Below are 19,423 nucleotides of genomic sequence, written 5' to 3' on the forward strand. Positions count from 1 at the left end.
AAATTTAAAAAAAAAAACGGAAAAGGAGAAGACAAAATTAGAGGGAAGAAGGCCATGTGAATTGGAGGCAGAGACTTGAGTTATGCTGCCACAAGCTAAGGAAACCCCACAGCCACCAGAATCTGGAAGAGGCAAGAGAGAATTTCCCTTAGAGCCTTTAGATGGAGCATGGCACTGCTGGTACTGTGATTTTGGATTCTTGGCTTCCAGAATGTGAGAATTAATCTCTATTGTTTTAAGACATCTGCTTCATGGTACTTTGTTATGGCAGTCCTAGGAAACTAATACAGATTCTAGCATCTGGAATGATGGGCTGTGACAACAAATACCTAAAAATGTGGATATAGCTTTGAAATTGGGAAATGGGTAGAAAATGGAAAAAATTGAAGTACATGACAGAAAAAGCCTAGGTGGTCTTGAAGAGACTGTTCGTGAAAATACAGTGCTTCTGGTGAGGTCTCAAAAATGAAGAGCATATTATTGGAAAATGTAGGAAAGGCAATCTTTGTTATAAGATGTGAGAAAACTTGGCTGAATTATGTTTTGTTGGATGTAAAGTAGAATTTCTAAACAATAAACTTGCTTATTTTGCTGAGGAGATTTCCAAGCAGTGTTTCTCCTTGCTGTTTACAGTAAAAGGTGAGAAGAAAGAGTTAAATTGAAGATTGAATTGTTACTTCTCAGCATATTTAGGTTGCAAAAGATTTTAAGTGTGTTCTGGAAAAAGAGCTGCTTATGGTTGACCACCCTTTGCTCAAGACATTAGATGTGTGGCTAATGGATCCAATCAATTTCTCAGCAGATTCCAGAAATAAAGATGAGGTTATCCAGTAAATATCTGTGGAAAAACCCCTTGTCTGATGGCATGGATTTCCTAGTCATACATGGAAGATTCACAAGGTTTTTAAGAAGAGTGTTAGACTACTTTGGACTTATAACACTGCCAATTTGACTTGAAGATAACAAAGGAGGCACAAAGTGAAGGAAGGCTGTCAGACTTCTAGGATTCTAAAGGTAGGAAACATGATGATAGAGCTACTTGGCTGCTAATATGGGTCATTCCTCAAGAAAAATATAGAATGATTATGAGGGCAAAGACACAGATATAGAGGCAGAGTCCAGAGAACACAGGGCAACTGTGATGGGCCCATAGAATAGAGCCTCAAGCCACAGAGGATTATTCCAGGCTGTTGAAACCTATCAGAATTTACTTTCCTGGAATTTCAAATTTACTTGGGAATAGTCAATTTTTTTTCAATCCTTTCAAGTTCTCCCTTTCAAAATGAGAATGTATATCAGATGAATTTACCACCATTTATTTTGGAAGCAAATAACTTGTTTTCAAGTTTTATAGGTCCAAGATGGAGAAAAATTTTACCCAACTTAAGTCTCACCCACACCTGATTTAGATGATGAGATTTGGGACTTTTAAAATTAATATTTATGGGCTCCTAGGTGGCTCAGTGGTTGAGCATCTAGACGCCTTTGGCCCAGGATGTGATCCTGGAGTTCCTGGATGGAGTCCCACATTGGGTTCCCTGTGAGGAGCCTGTTTCTCCCTCTGTCTATGTCTCTTCCTTGACTCTGTGTCTCTCATTAATAGATAAATAAAATCTTCTAAAAAATTGATATTTAGATGAGATGTGGCCATGGTATGATGGAGGCAGAGATATGAGTTATGTTGTCACACAGGAAAAATCACCAGGAAAACCCAAAAGCTGGAAGAGGCAAGAAAGGATTCTTCCAAGAGCCTTCAAAGGAAAATGGCCCTTCTAGCACCGTAATTTTGATTTTGGACATGCAGAATGGTGAGATGATCAACTTTTGAAATTTTAAATTTTAATTTATTTTATTGTAATGTTATGGCAGTCCTAGGAAACTAATACATCAGTACAGAAAACATGCATGATACCATGCATTTACACACACACACACACACACACACACACACACACACACACACACACATATCTCTGATAATACAATCATTACCTTTCTTTTGTCACTTATTACCTTATCACAATATTTGCAGTTGTGATTTTGTAGATTATTATGCTTACAGAGCTTTTGATATATTTCCTTGGGTATTCCTAATGATCTTATTAACAATTTTAATATCAGTTTCCTTTCTCTCTACTTATGTCTTTATGTGTCAATGTCAGTAATATATGAAGACAAGTCTTTTCTCCTCAGGTTCTCTTGTGCTCTTTACTGCTGTTTTTCCCTAAATGGATTGTTGCTAAATTTGAATAGATTTTTATGGCTAAGAAGGAATACTGTTCTCTGCCTAAAACTATTTGACTAATACACTAGGGGCACAGAAAAGCATCCCCAGGTATGACAGAGTGAGAGAGAACATGCCCCACTGTGGTAGCCACACAGCCACAGGGCACACACATAGCCTGGGCGTTAGAGAGGTCCAGTTTTTGAGCCTCTACCCTTACTGTTTTCCAAGAGTCACTGAGCCTCTTTGACTCTCCTTTTCTTTCTCTGTGGACCAGTGATCAAAATACAGGCCTCGAATGGATTTTGCATAGATTCAACATAACATGCTATGTCACTATTTATTAAGAAGAGAATCAAGGATCCTGAGTGGGAAAATACACAACTGGTCTTTGAGCGGATTAGTGTCAGTTAAACGTTGGCATCCCAGCCCCAAGCAAACCTCCCACTCAGTCAACTAACTCAGGCTACAGAAAAAAGACAACAAAGATGATGAAGATGAAGATGACTACATCCAAGAGTTTCTTGTCAGGGCTGCGTTCTCAGGATCCTGGATGAGTCTGGGTGAGGGCCTCCTTTGGGATTGTGTGCTTGGCCTGGAGGGAAGTGAAGAGAAGGAGTTGGGAGATCAGCAGAGCCAGGAGCCCTGAGTTTCATCCCCAGGCCACCCAGTTTCGGCTCATTTGGCCTGAATTCCTCAGCCTCACCTTGGGCCAAGTGAGAACCTGTGTAGTCCCACTGGCTGTCATGAAGTTACCTAGTGTGGAGAAAGCATAGGTGATATCCATTAAAACTAAAGCAGACACAATCTAACTGCACAGTACCATTTCCCAACCTATGCAAAAGAAACATGCCACCACATTTATCACAATGTAGGCAATGGAATGAACCCTGTGGCACAGTGAGCACTGGGAAAAACTCCTGAAACCAAAATGTTTGTCAATAAAGGCACAGGTCCATGGATTTAGGAAAGTAAAACAACAAACAAAATGAAGCTAGCTAGAAAGGAAGGAAGGAAGGAAGGAAGGAAGGAAGGAAGGAAGAGCTCAGCTTATAAGTAATGAAAGGATAATGTTCAGGGTGATAATTAGTGAAATAAATGAGCAAAACAAATTACCTGCAAGTTGACATGATTCAATCTTGGTTCCTCCCAGCTCCCTCCTATCCCCATGCACCCCCAACACTCACTTCTGAAGCCACTGGAGATTCATCCCAGACTGAGTGGAGAAAATCTGTACCACTTCCTGCTGCTTCTGGCAGAGGGTGGGCCAGGAACTGCAGGAGCGTGCGGGCACTGGGATAGAGAATGTGCTCTGGGTTTCCTTGGGGCTGGCGTCCCTCACAAACAGGTCATCATTCATGATGCACAGGCTGAAGGAAAAAAAATGGGACCTTAGAAACTGGACAGATAGACAACCCCACACCCCAACAACGATCCTGCTCCCACTGCCACTCAGAAACCAGATTCTTTCCATACCCCTACTGGGCACGCCACCCAGGTTCCTTGGCCGGTACCTCTATTTTTCCTTCACCCCTCAGAGAGCCAACCTTTAGAGAGATTGTCTAACCAATTTCACTACATTTATAGGTTTATCCCCAAACCACGGACAATTTTACGTCCATATTTACCGAACACACCTGCCAAGGAGTGGACGGTCTAATCTCCATTTTCAGAGGAAGACACTGTGTCACAAAAAGATCATGTGACTTGGCAAAGGTCACAAAGCTAGTGAGTGTGGGGATCAGGGAAAGAACCCATAATCTGATTTCAGAGCCAATGCTCTTAATCACTAGGAGACGTGATTCCTTGGATGTACCTGATGGTTTTTCACAATATTGAGAACACCCCAAAGACTGTACCTCCCCATTCCCATACCCCCAAACTCATACTGAACTGGGTGTTACACCCACAACAAAGCACTCACCTGTAATTGCTGACAGGGGTAGCGATGAAGGTCCGGGTGAAGGCGCGAACAGAATCCTGAGACATTCCTTCCACTTCAGCAACACACAACAATACCCCCTTAGCATCCCACATGTTTACATACTCACACAGCATTCCCCAGTCAGGGTCTGAGTTGATATTCATGCTGAAGGGGACACTTGTTCTCTGGGGAGTCAAGGTGTTCTGGATGGGGAAGGCAATCTATTCCCTGTGACAGGGACTCTACCAGTGACAGGGACCCTATCAAGTGCATTTGATGCACTTTTCACAGCTGCTCAAGAGATAGGCATCATTAGCTCCATTAGCAAATGAGGAAACTTACAGGTTAAGAGCCCAAGGTCACAGAGTAAGGATCTAGGATGAGAGCCGTCAAACTCCACAGACCGTGTCCCTAATGCCCAGACTATGTGGGGCAGACAGGCACAGACCTAGTTCAGACCGGGATGATTTGAGGGCAGAGTGGAGATGGGAGAACATAGCAGGAATAGGAAGGGGAGGGAAGGCACCAGAAAAGCTGGGAGAGTTCTGAGAGGGAGCCCAGCTAGCAGTGGGGAGAGCAGTGGGGGCGTCTGGGGAGGAGGTTCTACACACACGCACCTTCCTTGAACACCCCATTGACGGAGAAGCAGATCATCATGTCCTGAAAGAGAAGAGCCCAGGTGCTAAGTCACCTAAACTTTCTACCCACCTGTGGCTTTCTGGGGTTGCCCTGAGGGAGGAGACTGATGCTCACCGTCTGGAACCACATGTCCACCACGAAGAAGCTGAGGTCATGCTGAGTTTTGGGCAGCACACAGAGGGAGCGCACGATGTCACACTTCGTATGCTTCAGCAGCTGAACACGCAGGGCTATGAAGAGAGGAGAAAGGAGCAAAGGTCAGGGGTTGCCACACCTGGGACCCTATAATTATCTCCTCACACCCCCTTTCCCTGTCCAGTATTCCCCATCACACACGCACAGGGGTCCTTAAGTTTCTTCAAATTCCTGCTCTCCTTGAAGTATTCACACAAGCTGCTTCTAGGAGAGAAAAGGGAACAAGAGGTGGTGGTCTGGCCAGTGTGAGTGTTTCCAGGAGCTGCCCTGTGTCTGCTGGGGAGCCACAGGGCCCAGGAGCAGAGTCTGAGTTTTGCTACTCACAGGGCTGGGTCCTTGGGGTTGAAGGGAGTGGTCAGGGAGAAGCAGGCCTCATCGTGGTAGGCACTGAGGAGACCCTGACGGTCTCCAGAGTCGTAGATCAAGTAGTACCTGTGGGGGGATGGGGGGTGGCAATGAGGATAGTCTATCTCTGTGGTCTAGACCCCAAATGAGATTTCAAGACCCAGTCAGCAGTCCTGAGCTTGGGTGACCTCACCCATCCTAGCCATCCCCTTCCCCAGATTCCCAGGAGTACTTACTGCAGTAGGAATTGCAGGATTAGACTCTTCAGTGCATCAGATCCAAAGAAGCTTCCCTGAAATCACAATGGTCCTCAGGACCATGGCTGATACCCCTTCCTCACGCACCACCCAAAACCCTGCTTGATCCACCCTTCTCACCTTGCAGGTTGGTAACTTCTTGTGAGCTGCAATACCAATGCTGGTTGGTGAAGGCGACTCCTGGCTATCCTGGGAAAAGGAAAAGAGGAAGTGGGCAGTGTAGACCAGGAGCTGGTACTGGACAATCAGGGAAAGGATGGGCCCCAGAGAGGGTGAGGGTCAGAGGCCAGGTGTAAAATGGCCCTTGAAATTACATGGGCAAGACTACATTTGGGATCGTCGTCTTGAGGTCCCTGATGCCTGTGGAGAACATGGTTGAAGGAGATCTGGAGCCCTTGTCGGGTTCCCACACGAATCTGTACCTCCATGAGGTCTAAGGGTCATGAAAATTGTAACTTCTGCAAGACCTAGATGGCTTCAGGGCAGGTTGTGGGAAGCATCGGTGCCAGTAGAGAAGTCAATGATCAAGGAATACACCTACCAGGCATAATAACTTGGGAAACAATTCCAGGATGGAGCTGCATAAATCCAGACAAAATAGAAAAGTTAGTGAAACTTTCTTTGCAAGTGTCCTTCGTCATAGGAGCAAGCACACTTACAACTGACTCACAGCCCAGTATGTCCCACCTACACCACAGTGTCCCAGCCTTCCGGGGCCCTTGGCACCTCCACTGTGGATTGACCTATAGGGAAAGCACACACTCTCTTCCCCTCCTCTCTGATTCCATTTCTCCCCCCCACCCCCTCCTCCCTCTCTTTCCGCCTGGGCGGCTCCCACCTAGACTGCCCTGACTCCCTTCTCCAGTGCCACCAGAAGCAACATTTGGAGCTCAGGCTCCAGGGCTGAATTCCCCTCCCTGCCTCCCTTCTTTCCTTCAGATCCCTACCGAAGGCTCCAGAGAGAAGGGGGAATGGGGTGGGCGCCCAGGACTCTGCTACCTCACTAGGGGTCCAGCATTCTGCAGCACTATGACCCCCCCACCACCACCACCAAGGGATGGCCCAGGATGCTGGGGCATGGGAGTGAGTGAGGCAAGAACCAGGAGGCAGGGAGGGAGAGGGAGGGAGATAAAGACAGAAGAGGGGGAGAGGGTAGGAGGAGAAAGGCGAGAGAAACATAGGAGAACCACAGACTAAGAGGAAGAGAAAGCAAAGCAAAGGGAAGGGAAAGAAGCTCTACCATGGTGGCGGGGGTCAGGAAGGAAGAGAGAAGGAGGAAATGGCCCCATGGCTGCAGCCTTTTCCTTCATCTGCCCTGGCTGGCCCTAGCACCCAAGGTAAGAATGGAAAACATGCATGTGTTGGGCTGGGGGCCCATTGGATGCTGGTTGAAACTTTGTCACCTGTGTGAGCTCAATCCAAGCTGGGCATGGGGAACAAGGCAACCATGGGGGCAGGAGACCTGTCCCAGAAGGAGTAGAAGGTCAAGCCCCAGGTCAGCACGGCTGAGGTTCTGTGGCCTCCTCTTATGATCCCTGCTTTCCCTCCTGATGGCCCTTGTGCACCTGTGCCTGTCTCAGTTGGTTCCTAGCCTGAGGAATTATACCAATGTCAGGATCCCCAGGGCTCCCCTGAAGGACCAGTCGGGTTGATGAGATGTGTGGAAGGAGGGGAGGGGGAAGTGCCTCTGAGAGGCCTGTCTTTCATTATGCTCAAGCACTTCTGCCCTCTGCCTTCCATCCCTGCTTCAGGAAAGCCCTCGGCTCACTGGCAGTCACCCACTTCTGGCCCCCTGACTCAGGGAACCCTGGTGTCTCCCAGGGAGGGCCCAGATATTGGCTTTGGGCCAGAGGAAGAGGACCTCAGGGAACAGCTCCCCAGGACCTCAGCCCTCAGCATGGGGCAGGAAAGCCATCATGGCTGCCTGAGATTGGGCGGGTTGGGGGGGGCGGGCAATACATTTGGTTCAAGGAAAGGAGGCTCCCTCTCAAAACAAGGGAGGGAAATGCTGTCTCAGGAGGCAGTTGGAAGGCCTGTCTCAGCATGAGGCTCTGGGCTAGAGGGCCCTTCTCTGTCCAGGTCACAGCATGTGGTTCAAGGTGGTCATTCTGGTCCTAGTGAGGAAGGGGAGCCCTGCTTCATGGATCACACTTTGCAGAGGGCACGCTAGAGAAAACTGTGTGCAGATAGCCTGCAAACAGATCCCAGACCATACAAACAGGTGAGCAGGTCAGAGGAAGGGAAGGAGACCTCTAAGCACAGGTGAGGGACAGAGGGAGGAGAGCATAGGGCCTCTGGTCCCCCCCCCCCAAAGGAACAGAGCTGCTGCCTCCTCCAAACAGGCATCATAAGGCATAGTTCAGAGTCCCATGGGGTGACATAGTGTACAACTGACCTTATGTTGGTTGATTTATCAGGAAAGGCGGTGCACAGGGAGCTTCTGTTGGCACTCATCTCTTCTGGCTGCAGGCTTTTGCTCTTGTCCAACTCCCTTGTGGATTTCACCTATAATTATAGGGAGGAAACACATGGAGCAGAGAAAGATGGCCAGGATGATCCTGCACCCACAACCCTTCCCTTTTCCAACAAGTCCACTTCCTGACTCTTGTCACCACTCCGTGAGCACTCCCGCCTTCCTTTCAAAGAGGGACCTGGGTACCACACCTCACCTCACTGTTCAACGGCTTGATACTGGAGGCATTCTGCATAATGCTGGATGGGCCATCCCGCTGGTAAGGCTTCTTGTTGCTTGGGTTCAAGGGCAAAAGCTATGATGAGGAAAAAGTTAGAGTGAGGACCCCAACGGGGAATATCTGGGGCCAATGTGCCTCTTCTACCTAACCTCTCCCACTTCACCATCAGTCTCAGCACTGGGCTTGAGTCCTCACCTTGGAAATGTTCTTTCCATGGGTCTGCAGGGAGGCAGCCATGCTGTTTCTAGGATTCAGTACCATTGCAATATCATGGGTGATCAAGTCTCCGAGAAGCCCAGAGGAGGCAATCAGAAGGCTGAGGAGAGGCCCGGCTGGTACAGCTCTAGCTCCAACCCCTCCCCACGTTACCATCCCTATGTCTCCCTCCCAGACAGACCCCTATGCCCTCACATGCCCTAGAATTACTGCTGTGGGCATACCAGAGGCATAGGGGACTCTCTGGCTCTTAAGAGGTTGCTGGGAAACTACGTATCATTTGTTCATGGTCCGCTGCAGAGTTAGAGATGGGGTCAGTGGCTCTGAGTTTGAGGTGGAGATGGGGGGGGGGGCGATAGGTGTGGGAAGAAGATGTGGGTCTGGATGTGGATGCACAACTAGTCTTGAGTCTGCATTACCTTTGTTTGCTCCACCTTTTCTGACATCAGCTCCTTCTGCACAGAGTGGGGTGCGTCAGAGGGGTAGACAAAGACAGAGACCTGTAGGGAACACAAGAGGGGCTGGGTAAGTACCAGGAAACCTGAGCCTTGGGATCACGCAAGACCTCACCCCTCTCTTGCCCTCCTGCCCCCAACTAGCCACAGTCATGCCCTTGGCACGCACCCTTTCATTATTCTCATCCCAGATCTTCCCGTTGACACTCTTCAATGCAAAGGCAATGCTGGCATTCTCAACAAAGAACTGGGCCTGCATTTTCTCATAGTGAAACTAGAGTGAGAATGGCAAGAGAAAGAGAATATGAGACCCAAGACACTGCTCATCTGCCCTGTTTCTTCTCATCTGCCTCACTGTCTTCTCTTACTTCAACTGGGGTGAAGGGGACACTGCATTGTCCCTGAATCAGATTCAGCAGCCACGTCTCTTCATATTTGATGCCGAATGGAATCTAGGAGGCAGAGACGGGAGAAGAGATTCACATAATGGAGTCCAAGGTTAAGAGAAGGTTAGGGAAGACCATTGTCTTCGTCCCATACATTTTTTTGGGGGGGCTTTAAAATAATTTCTTCTGATAGGACATTATCCATTATTGCAAACGTTTGTACCAGACATAGATTTCCTTTCCATTCAAACGCTTTTCTTCAAATAATCAACTTAAGATGTTTAACATGTACTTCCTTTTATAAAGTTCCAAGTGATCTTAGCTCAGGGCAGGGTGCCTTAGCCTGCCTCTCCAACGGGGACACCAGAGACTCAACCTCCTCCCACATTCAGCTAGAGTTAAACTGAGCCTTCCGGTGTGGAGTTGCTCCATCTCCCTGGCTGTAGTCTCCTCTGCTCTTAGACAACCTACCGGATTCTCCCTGTAGTCAGTCTGTTCCCTTTATATTGCTTCTCTGAGTCTGCCCTTACTTGATCTAGGATGTTAACTCCTGTTAATAAAAAGACTGCTTACCCACTCCTCTGCCCCAGAAAAGTACCCAGCATCTCTACATGAGTCCAACACAATTTCCTCTGTTCACCTTCTTCTGCATATTAGGCCCCTTTTGCCAAGACACTCACTATGATCTTGAACCAGCTCCCCGAGGTCTCATCCTGCCTCTCCCCCTCCATTTTTCTCTCTGGAGGCTTTTGCTCTCCCTCCATGTTAGCTTGGACTTGGTCTTGTTTCTGAAAATTGCCTCTCCAATGACACGGTGGAATGGCATAGGGAGTGCTGTGGGCAAGTGGAGAGAAGAAAGTAGTCCACATGTGCTCAGAAAGTCTTCTATTACACATTTTCCCACTGATCCCAGGGTACAATAAAGTTTGCTCAATCATTATCCTGATTCTATCATTCTTCACTCTTCCAGGTTGGAGAAGAGACTGACGTATTCAACTACAAGGCTATGTGTTCCACTGGCTGGTACATTTCAGCTATGCTGACTGGTCACTTACTATCTTACTCGCGTGCTCATGTGAGTGCCATTTGTTGCTGGATCTCCATCTTGCTGCTGGTGGGATGAAGGACGAATGCCAGAACTGACTTGTTCAGACCAGTTGTTATATCTCCTTTGGTAAATACTCCAGCATCTTGCTCTTCTTTGCAGGGAGTTACCTACGTTATTATGCCCTGAAATTGAGAACAACACGTCAGTGGTCCCAAATGCCACAAAAGGTTCTGGGGAAATACCATGGCTAATGAAGAAATATCACTGACTTTTATCATCCAAAACCAAAATAGGGCACAGCGCCAAAAAGGTTGAAAAACTTCACTGTGGTTCCCTTTCCTGGGAGGATGAGACGTGGGGAGCATTTGCAGCCATGAAGAGATCGAGCACAGAGGAAAGGGGTTGGGCCTAGGGTTTCATCTGTGATGTTAGCCCCCTGCTCTGCCCTTTTCAGGCTAGGTGACCTGGGACAGGTTGCTTAGCACCTCTAATTCACAGTTCCCTCCTCTGCCTTGGGGGATAACAAAATCCACCCTGAAAGTTTGGTGTTATGGTTCAAGGGTCAAGAGTGAGTTCCCACCTGAAGAAAGAATTAGAGAAGTGAAAGTTAGATTTAATGAAAATATCCAGAATAGCCTGGAGAGACATCATATGGATAATACCAGAAGAGAGAGGAGAGAATTAAATGAGATGTAGTAGGCATAGCTAACACCTGCTTCATTTGAGTCCCAGAATGAAGGAGAGGGAAACGTGGAGAAGTGGCATTTGAAGAGATCTTGCTTGAGAACCTTCCCAAAGTAACGGGATAATCAAGTCAGTATAACAATACTAAGAGGAGACAAAGTATGCTTTAAGGAAAAACATTCCTAAAGAAAAGATGTACATTTCACAATGATGTTAATGTAGCGAAACTGGGAAAATTTGTGACCAGAAGACTCAGACTAAAAGAAATATTAAAGGTTCTCCTTCAGGCAGAAGAAATATGATCCCACGTGGAGGCACAGAGATGCAGGAAAGAAAGACTAATGAATGGCATTTGTGAATATGTAGGCAAGTCTAAATGAGTATCGACTATATAGCACCATGAGGCTAATTTCTTCTAGGGGTTTAAATATACATAGAATTAAAATTCATGGCAATACCTTGGGAGGGTGTGAGTGGAATCAAAGTGTTTCAACATTCCTTCACTGTCTAAATGAAGAGCTTTAAAGAAGTAATTTACATCAGACCGTGAAAAGGCAAAAAAGTACATTATGGTATTAAGGGTAAATACTATGAGAATGTTTAACTGTCCGGCCAAATAAGGTAACAATTTAATACTAATATAGGGGTGCCTGGGTGGCTTAGTTGGTTAAGTGGTCCAATTTTTTAAAAAGATTTTATTATTTATTCATGAGAGAGAGAGAGAGACAGACAGACAGACAGACAGAGAAAGAGGAGGGGTCAGGGGAGGGGCAGAGTGAGAAGGAAAGGGAGATCATCTCCAGCAGAGTTCACGCTGAGCATGGAACCCAAGGCGGGGCTCTCTCTCACAACCCTGATATCATGACCCCAAGATCAAGATGTGAGCTGCAACCAAGAGTCGCGGCTTAACTGACTGAGCCACCCAGGTGCCCCAAGGGTGCGACTCTTGATTTTGGCTCAGGTCATGATCTCAGAGAGAGCCATTCTCTCTCTCTCTCCCTCTCCCCTGCCCCTCCCCACCTCTCCTTCCCTCTAAAAAAATACTAAATAATTTCAAGGAAAGGAGAGGAAAAGGGCCTTACAACAGGCAGAAATAAATGTGCAGTTAACACGCTGTATAGAAATCAAGTTATACCTATATTTACATTAAAAGTTTCAGACTGGATATTCCAAATAGAAAACCAGATATTATGAACCTAGAAAAAAAAAATTCCATCAAATGCTCCTTAAAAGAGACACATGCAAAGTTTAATTGTCTAGAAAATTTGAAAATAAAACTAAAACAAGGCAAAATGTGTACCATTTACACACTAATGTACTGCAAGCTGGTGTAACCATATTACTAAAGGGAAAGGTATTAATTCAAGGGGGAAAAACATTGCTAAAGAAAAGAGGGATGTTTCATTATTATAAAAGTTTCAATGTAAAAAGAAGCCATTAGTACAAAATTCTAAATTTGTGTGCGTGTCTTAACACAGAGCCAAAAGGTGCAAAGCAAGTGATCACAGCAAAAGGAGAAATGGATAAATTCACCATTACAGTGGGAAACATTAACACACCTCCTTGAGTGACCTATAAAATGGCAGACATAAATTCCACTAGGTGGATATTTTAAAATGAGAATTAAGTAAACTAACAAATTTACTTAATTGGCGTGGAACAGGGCACATGACCACTACACGTGGAACATTCCAGAAGAGGTCATATGCTGGGTTATAAAACAAACCTCAAGAAACTTCTATGGGGGTAATACAGTCTACCCTGAATAGTTGATGTAAGAGTCAAGGGTAATGGTGGGTGCTCTGCCTGTCCCCAGCCTCTAGCAGGCATCCAGAGAATGTTAATTTATACCAACACCCCCTCCCATTTGCCTCCTACCTCACCAACCTAGGAGACCCTCCCCACTCTCCAAACTCTGGACCTGTGAAGACCACATAAATCAGGTCTATCCCCTCAACCAGTGAAGAAAATTCACCTCAGCCATGACCACTTCCATAGGAGGGGAAGTTTTCCATGTGGAATGGAACCAGGATGGGAACGTCAGGGCCCACTTAGCCCATTTCAAGAGAGTGGAGAATAGTCAGCCTGGGCCACTCCACCCTTTCTCTAAAAGGGGGTTGGCTGGGTGTCCTGTGGGGTGATGTGGTTTGGGAAGGGGCCCAGAACCCCTCATACCCTCTGGGGATCTGAGACCAAGGCCTCATGCTGACCAACTCACCCATGGTGTGGACTGAAGGCAGTGATCCGTCACCAATGTCTTCCCGGTTTGCTTGTGAAGAGAGTCCGTGGGGTCTGGAGCTGGAGGTTTGGAGATCAACGACGGCTGCTGAGGAAGGGGAGGGGAGGTCCCGAACCCCTTTGTCAGCGCCACACAAGCAAGATGGAGTCTTTATGGGAAGTCCCTTCTTCAAAGGCATGGAGAAGACAACCTCAGGCGCCGGAGGCGACTTTACTTCTTATAATTACTGTCCCCTGAGTTTGCTACCAGCCTACCAGGGAACTGTTTCCAACTGAATCTGCCCTGCAGAAAAGGCCAACTAGAGTCAGGAGGGGTGGGACCGGACCCAGGTACTTATAGCTACAAACACAGGGGACTCTGTATGCCAGACTCTGTATCCACTGCAATACATCTTGTTCCCTCATTCTGTGAATCCAGAGAACTCTGAGTGCCAGCTGTAGGCCAGACTCTGGACTTGTTACATTGCATCTGCTCTGTCATGTATTCCTTAACAAGGGGACTCTGATATCGCAGTCACCAGCTTTTCGAGGTTTCTTGAGGTTTAATGAGGTGCCAGAGCTTGTTTGGGGTCATTCAGATGCTACTTGGAGAAACAGAGACTGCAACTGAGCTCCACAGAATGGCGGTGACATGTCCATGCATACGTAGCCTAGCTAAATTCTTGCTTCAATATTGGGACTTTTTTTTAAGTTAGAGCAAAATAACAGAATATTCTGAAAATAATTATATGGCTGGCATCGTCTCCACCTCATTCCAGAGAGATAATAGCAAGCAAACACACACACACACACACACACACACACACACACACACCAGCCAAAACCAAAACCAAAACCATAAAGCAAAACACACACACATAGCAGACCTGGAAACTATAAAGGAGATAGCAAACAGAGTTTGGTTGGTCACCGTAATGAGAGTAGAATGAAACAAATCGTGCCTTTTCCTTTACAAAAAAAAAAGTACAGTCAGTGTAGTGGTCAGAGCCAGAACTGTAGCTCTGAAAGTCTCCGACCAGAGGGCTTTGCAAGGCAGAAAGAAGGAGGGAGGCGCTTGGGCTCCGGTGCATTAGCCAGAACTTTCTGGAATTTTCCACTACCTTTGGAATGTTCTACTCTTTGTCCACAATCCCTTTCTGGATCTCCATGCCCTGAGAGAGAAAATTCAGTCCCTGGGAGAGGTGAAGAAAACTTTGCACAGGAGAGCGTGAACATTTGGGGTAAGGGAAGGGTAAGACAGAAGCACACACATATACAGATAAACTGTCAAATCAAAAGCTGAAGTTTGTATTTGTTTATTAAGCAGTATCATGGGAACATTTTCATAACATGGTAAATACATGTGAACTTTTCTTGTGAATTGGCTATTAGATATATTCAAGTGTTCCCCTCAACAAATTTGCCTAATTGCAAAATGCTAAACATTAAAAATGTATACTTAGAAAATGAAATCATTCTGCACCTTCCATCTATATGATCCCCTCACTCCAGCTCACAGGTATCCAAGATATCCGACGTAAATAGATTGGTGCACATTTTCCAGAGGTGTTTCTGTTTAGGTAGTGTGTACACCTACCTTAAAATATTTGTGTACTTACGTGGCTACAGATACATACTTTTAAAAATTTGCAATCACATAAATAATTTTCTGCAAATTTATTTTTTCACTTACTTATTACAACATCTCCAGATTGCCATTTCTTCAGTTGATGCAGTGTGGCATCTTTCCAGATGTTTACTGGAGAAGTACTTTGCTTTTTACGTAAATTATTTGTTATCATTTGTCCCTTTCTCCACTGATAAACAAAAGTCCTTCATTTTCTAGCCCACTAGCACAAATTCTGTAATATTGTTTGCAAATATTCATTCCTACCTTTTCAAGCTTTTAACTTTTTTTCTTTTGGTAGTACAGACATTGCTTTAGCTTTCATGGTTTTTCTTCATTTAAAAATAATATAGCTATGACAGAAAACAAAACAAGAAATACTTAGGGTTGCGTCAAGTACTAGCCCAATGGGAATTCTTCATTCAAAGCATTGAAGGCTTCAGGGCACAATGGAAAAAGGCCTCAGACCTAATTCTACATGTGTAAATAATGGGGAAAATAACTGAATACTTGTCAGGTTATTCGAGATACCATGTAGGGAGCCTCTGGCTTAAAATAATTATGTAAATGATCATTTCCTTCCCTCCGTGGAGGTTACTTTTCCTCTGCTTCTGCTTGGGCCCCACACACCACCCCAGCACAGTGTTATCCATGTGGACCTCTCTCCAGGCCTCCAGGCCTCCAGGCCTGAGGAATGGGATTTCACCTCCACCATCATCTTCAAGACAAAGACATTGGGGAAAAGACTGTTTGAGTGCCCTGTTAGTAGGACAGGAACACCTGGGGCATTCAAAACCAGATATGTGACCCAGGAAAAATTTTGAGCCCTGTTACAAACTTTATTGGACAAATTAAAGGGAAGTTAAATAAAAAAACAAAAACAAAAAAAACCCTTCTCAATCCCAAACAGAAAGGTCACATGTAAAGAAATGCAAACTTAGGGGGGAAATGCATGGAATGTGTTTTAAAGGCAATTGTTTAATATTGTTATATAAACAAATCTGATTGATAGAAGAATGTGGTTCAAAGTCCATTGAAATAATTCAAATGAGCACCATACATTACAAACATAAGATTAAACATGTACGAAAACAATTACACATGGGTGTATGTATGTTTGTGTGTGCATATATTTCCATATACGCATATACATAAATACACGTACAAAACATATGGAGAACAGTATATTGCGATCAAAATTTGGAATGATATATATGTTCATGTAAATATACTTATATATTACTGTGTACAGGGAAGTATATCTGGGGAATATAAACAAAATTACCAAGGAAATACATCTTGCTGTGTAACAAGATAAAAAATGCATACAAAAGTATTTTTCCAGTAAATACACATTCCTATGCTGCATTTGATTTTGAAATAAATACATTAACTTGACATCCAAAGAATAACTGATAAAAGATTTCATAGTATTGTAGTTAGTATATACCTGGTTGGAAATTTTATTACAAAAATCATGTGCATGTATGTGGCTTAACTGTATATATCTAAATCTATTTTCTTTTTCCACATTACTTTTGTCTCTCAATCACAAACACATCAGTTTCCTGTCATAGTCAGGAGGGAGGGCCTGGAGAAAAGTTCTTGCTACTGGATTTAATGTATGTGGGTTCTGACTCACCCTTAATATTTCATTTTCCGCAAAATCTTCCAGAAGTTTCCCTCTGATCGGGACCTTATCCCTTTCTCCTCCCAAGGTTCCCTGCTAAGTGATATCCAAGCTGCCATTCTAGATGTGTTCATCAGATGGCACAGACCTCCAATTCCTGAATTTTCCCCAGTGAAAAATATTATCTGGGAAAAGGAGAAAAGAATTGACAAAAAGTTAAAATTTGCACCGTGAGTGATGAAACAGCATGTAATATAAAATCATGCTCAAACTGTCTTACCTCATGATTTTCCTCTTTATGGTTTCACAGAGAGAAATCATAGTAATAATATCACACACCTCTTACAGGGCTGGTGGATATTATAGGCCTGAGGTGGGAGCAGAGAGGGCAGAAAGGGTTCAGAAACTTTCTACAATTGTCCTGTTAAGTATTACGAAGTTTTTCTCAGCATGCCAAACTGCTGTGTAAAGGATTTCCACACTGGATTTCCCAAGGGATGAACCAGGTTACAAGGTATTTCCTTCCTGCTGTATCTGGTTAGTCTCCACCCTCTCCTCTCCTGCTGGCTGATGCCTCCTTAGCTTCCAATCTCAGTTTAAGCATTCCCTTCCTGTGAGACGTCTCAGACACATCCTACTGGTTTGAATACCTTTAGGCATCTAGTAACTCCGTCACCCTTACCATCTCCAGATACACTTTTCATGTGAAAGGGGATGAAAGACCATGAGGTCAAACATTCTCATGGGCTGTGGCTTCTTCAGACAGTGGACTAAAGATTCTGAAGTTTTAAAAATATTTTACCTGACGATTTGCCACAGATTTGCCACTTCTACTTTTGAGGGAGATGTCCAGGACACAGGTCAGTTCAGAAATTGAACTGTAGAGTTGTTCCACGGACAACAACTAGGGTGTGTACTTCAGAGAAGCTGTCAAGGCTGCAGTTTAATGCTTCCTTGTCTAAAAGATCCAGTGAGAGTACTATAATGACAGCCTATGATTTTTAGGAGATATGGTTTTGCATGGCAGACAACACATGAACCTTCCAGAGGTAGAATTGTAAGTTAGAAAGTTGTTGTTTGTGGTGGCAGTCGTGATATTTTTTCAAATTGAAGCATAATTAACATATAGTATTATATTAGATTCATGTGTACAATATAATGATTCAACAATTCTGTACATTATTACTCAGTGCTTATCATAATATTATCATTAAGTGAACTCTTAATTCCCTTTATGTATTTCACTCAACCCTCCACCCATCTCCTCTCTGGTAACCACCAATTTGTTCTCTTTATTTAAAAGTCTGTTACGTTTCGTTCCGTTCCTTTCTTTTTTTTTTTTTTTTTTTTTGTTCCGTTCCTTTCCTTTTCTTTTCTTTTCTTTTCTTTTCTTTTCTTTTCTTTTCTTCTCTTCTCTTCTCTTCTCTTTTCTTTCTTTCTTTCTTTCTTTCTTTCTTTCTTTCTTTCTTTCTTTCTTCTTTCTTTCTTTCTTTCTTTCTTCCTTCTTTCTTTCTTCTTTCTTTTTCTTCCTGTCTGTCTCTTTTTGTCTCCAGTCATTTGTTTTGTTCCTTAAATTTTACCTATGAGTGACATAATATGTTATAATATGTAATTTAATAATATATTATAATTATATGTTATTTCTCTTTGTCTTTCTCTGACTGACTTATTTCACTTAACATTATATCCTCTAGGTCAGTCCATGTTGTTGCAAATGGCAAGATCTCATTCTTTTTTATGGTTGAGTGATATTCCATCACACACACGCATACACACACACCATGGTATATACACCATATATACACCATATATTTTATATACATATCATACTGTGTATATATATATATATATATATCATATGTGTGGGTATATATACTATATATAGCATAGTATATATATAGTGTGTGTATCTCCTTTATCCATTCACCTGTGGATGGACATTTGGGTTGCTTCCATATCTTGGCTATTGTAAATAATGCTGCAATAAACATAGGGGTGCATATATCTTTTCGAATTAGTGTTTTCATTTTCTTTGGCTATATACTCAGTAGTGGAATTATTGGATCACATAGTAATTCTATTTTTAAGTTTCTGAGGAAGCTCCATACTGTTTCCCACAGCAGCTGTACCAATGTACATTCCCATCAACAGTGTACCTTTTCCTCCATATCCTCTCTAATAAGTTTGGAAGTTTTTAAGTGATTTGCTTTGTGGAATGCTCTTAAACATATTTCAGAATATTTAATGAATTTCAAATATCATTAAAAAATATTAAAGAAGGAAGCAAAATTTCCATTAAGCCCTGAGGAGATCTCATCTTTCTTTATACTCTCACTAACTATGTGCGTATTATGACACTGAATTACATTTTAATCTACATAATAACATTTAATCCCTTTGATATAACCACAAAGTCCACATGGTGATTCCTTCTTTACAGATGAGGAAACCGAGCCTCAGATTCCAGGCACGGCTGAGGTCTAAGCACCTGTGTGGCCTTCACTGCCTTGTGATTTCAATAAATTCTGGCAAAGACCCTATGAAGAAGAGAATCCACAATCCCTGAACAGGGAAGCTGGCACTTGGGGCCTTAATGTTCCATGCTGTCACATGTCATGCTCCTATTCATTGGCCGAGCCCAGAATGGAACCCACATCTTCTGAAGCCAAAGCCTTTACTCTTCCTCCTGCTTCATCTGGTCTTGCCTTCACTATTGGATATGCTTTTATAGGCTTTGTTTATGAACATAATGGGAATTCCCACTCAGTCTAGACGGTGTGGAAAATACATTCAAGGATGGGGGGTGGTGACTGCAAATAACTAGCAATGCCACAAAACACTCACAAACATAATAAACTTTTGGGGTTCCCTTCTTGACACCTG

The 19,423-nt window shown here is 44.1% G+C and overlaps 1 protein-coding gene across 1 annotated transcript; it reads right to left on the reverse strand.

Annotated features, from left to right (window-relative positions):
* Positions 1 to 2,545: 2,545 nt before the first annotated feature.
* Positions 2,546 to 13,820, reverse strand: NXF3 (nuclear RNA export factor 3). Its single transcript, XM_025989208.2, has 19 exons — positions 13,285 to 13,820; positions 10,390 to 10,564; positions 10,015 to 10,168; positions 9,317 to 9,400; positions 9,118 to 9,222; positions 8,913 to 8,993; positions 8,254 to 8,352; positions 7,980 to 8,089; positions 6,126 to 6,162; positions 5,705 to 5,773; positions 5,564 to 5,619; positions 5,307 to 5,414; positions 5,128 to 5,186; positions 4,902 to 5,017; positions 4,766 to 4,808; positions 4,149 to 4,221; positions 3,412 to 3,594; positions 2,931 to 2,980; positions 2,546 to 2,819 (listed from the first exon to the last, which is right to left on the reverse strand). The coding sequence occupies exons 1-18, from the start codon at positions 13,481 to 13,483 to the stop codon at positions 2,977 to 2,979; spliced, it is 1,755 nt and encodes a 584-aa protein (XP_025844993.2). The 5' UTR covers positions 13,484 to 13,820; the 3' UTR covers positions 2,546 to 2,819; positions 2,931 to 2,976.
* Positions 13,821 to 19,423: the final 5,603 nt, after the last annotated feature.

The sequence above is a fragment of the Vulpes vulpes genome, chromosome X (genome assembly GCF_048418805.1).
Source record: "Vulpes vulpes isolate BD-2025 chromosome X, VulVul3, whole genome shotgun sequence".
Taxonomy (NCBI): domain Eukaryota; kingdom Metazoa; phylum Chordata; class Mammalia; order Carnivora; family Canidae; genus Vulpes; species Vulpes vulpes.

Coding starts and splice junctions, on each gene's coding strand:
- NXF3 (XM_025989208.2), bottom strand. CDS start 13,483: ATGCCTTTGAAGAAGGGACTTCCCATAAAGACTCCATCTTGCTTGTGT. Junction 10,169..10,389: donor ATGAGCACGCGAGTAAGATA/GTAAGTGACCAG, acceptor ACTTGCCCACAG/CACTCCCTATGCCATTCCAC. Junction 5,620..5,704: donor AGAAGTTACCAACCTGCAAG/GTGAGAAGGGTG, acceptor TTGTGATTTCAG/GGAAGCTTCTTTGGATCTGA.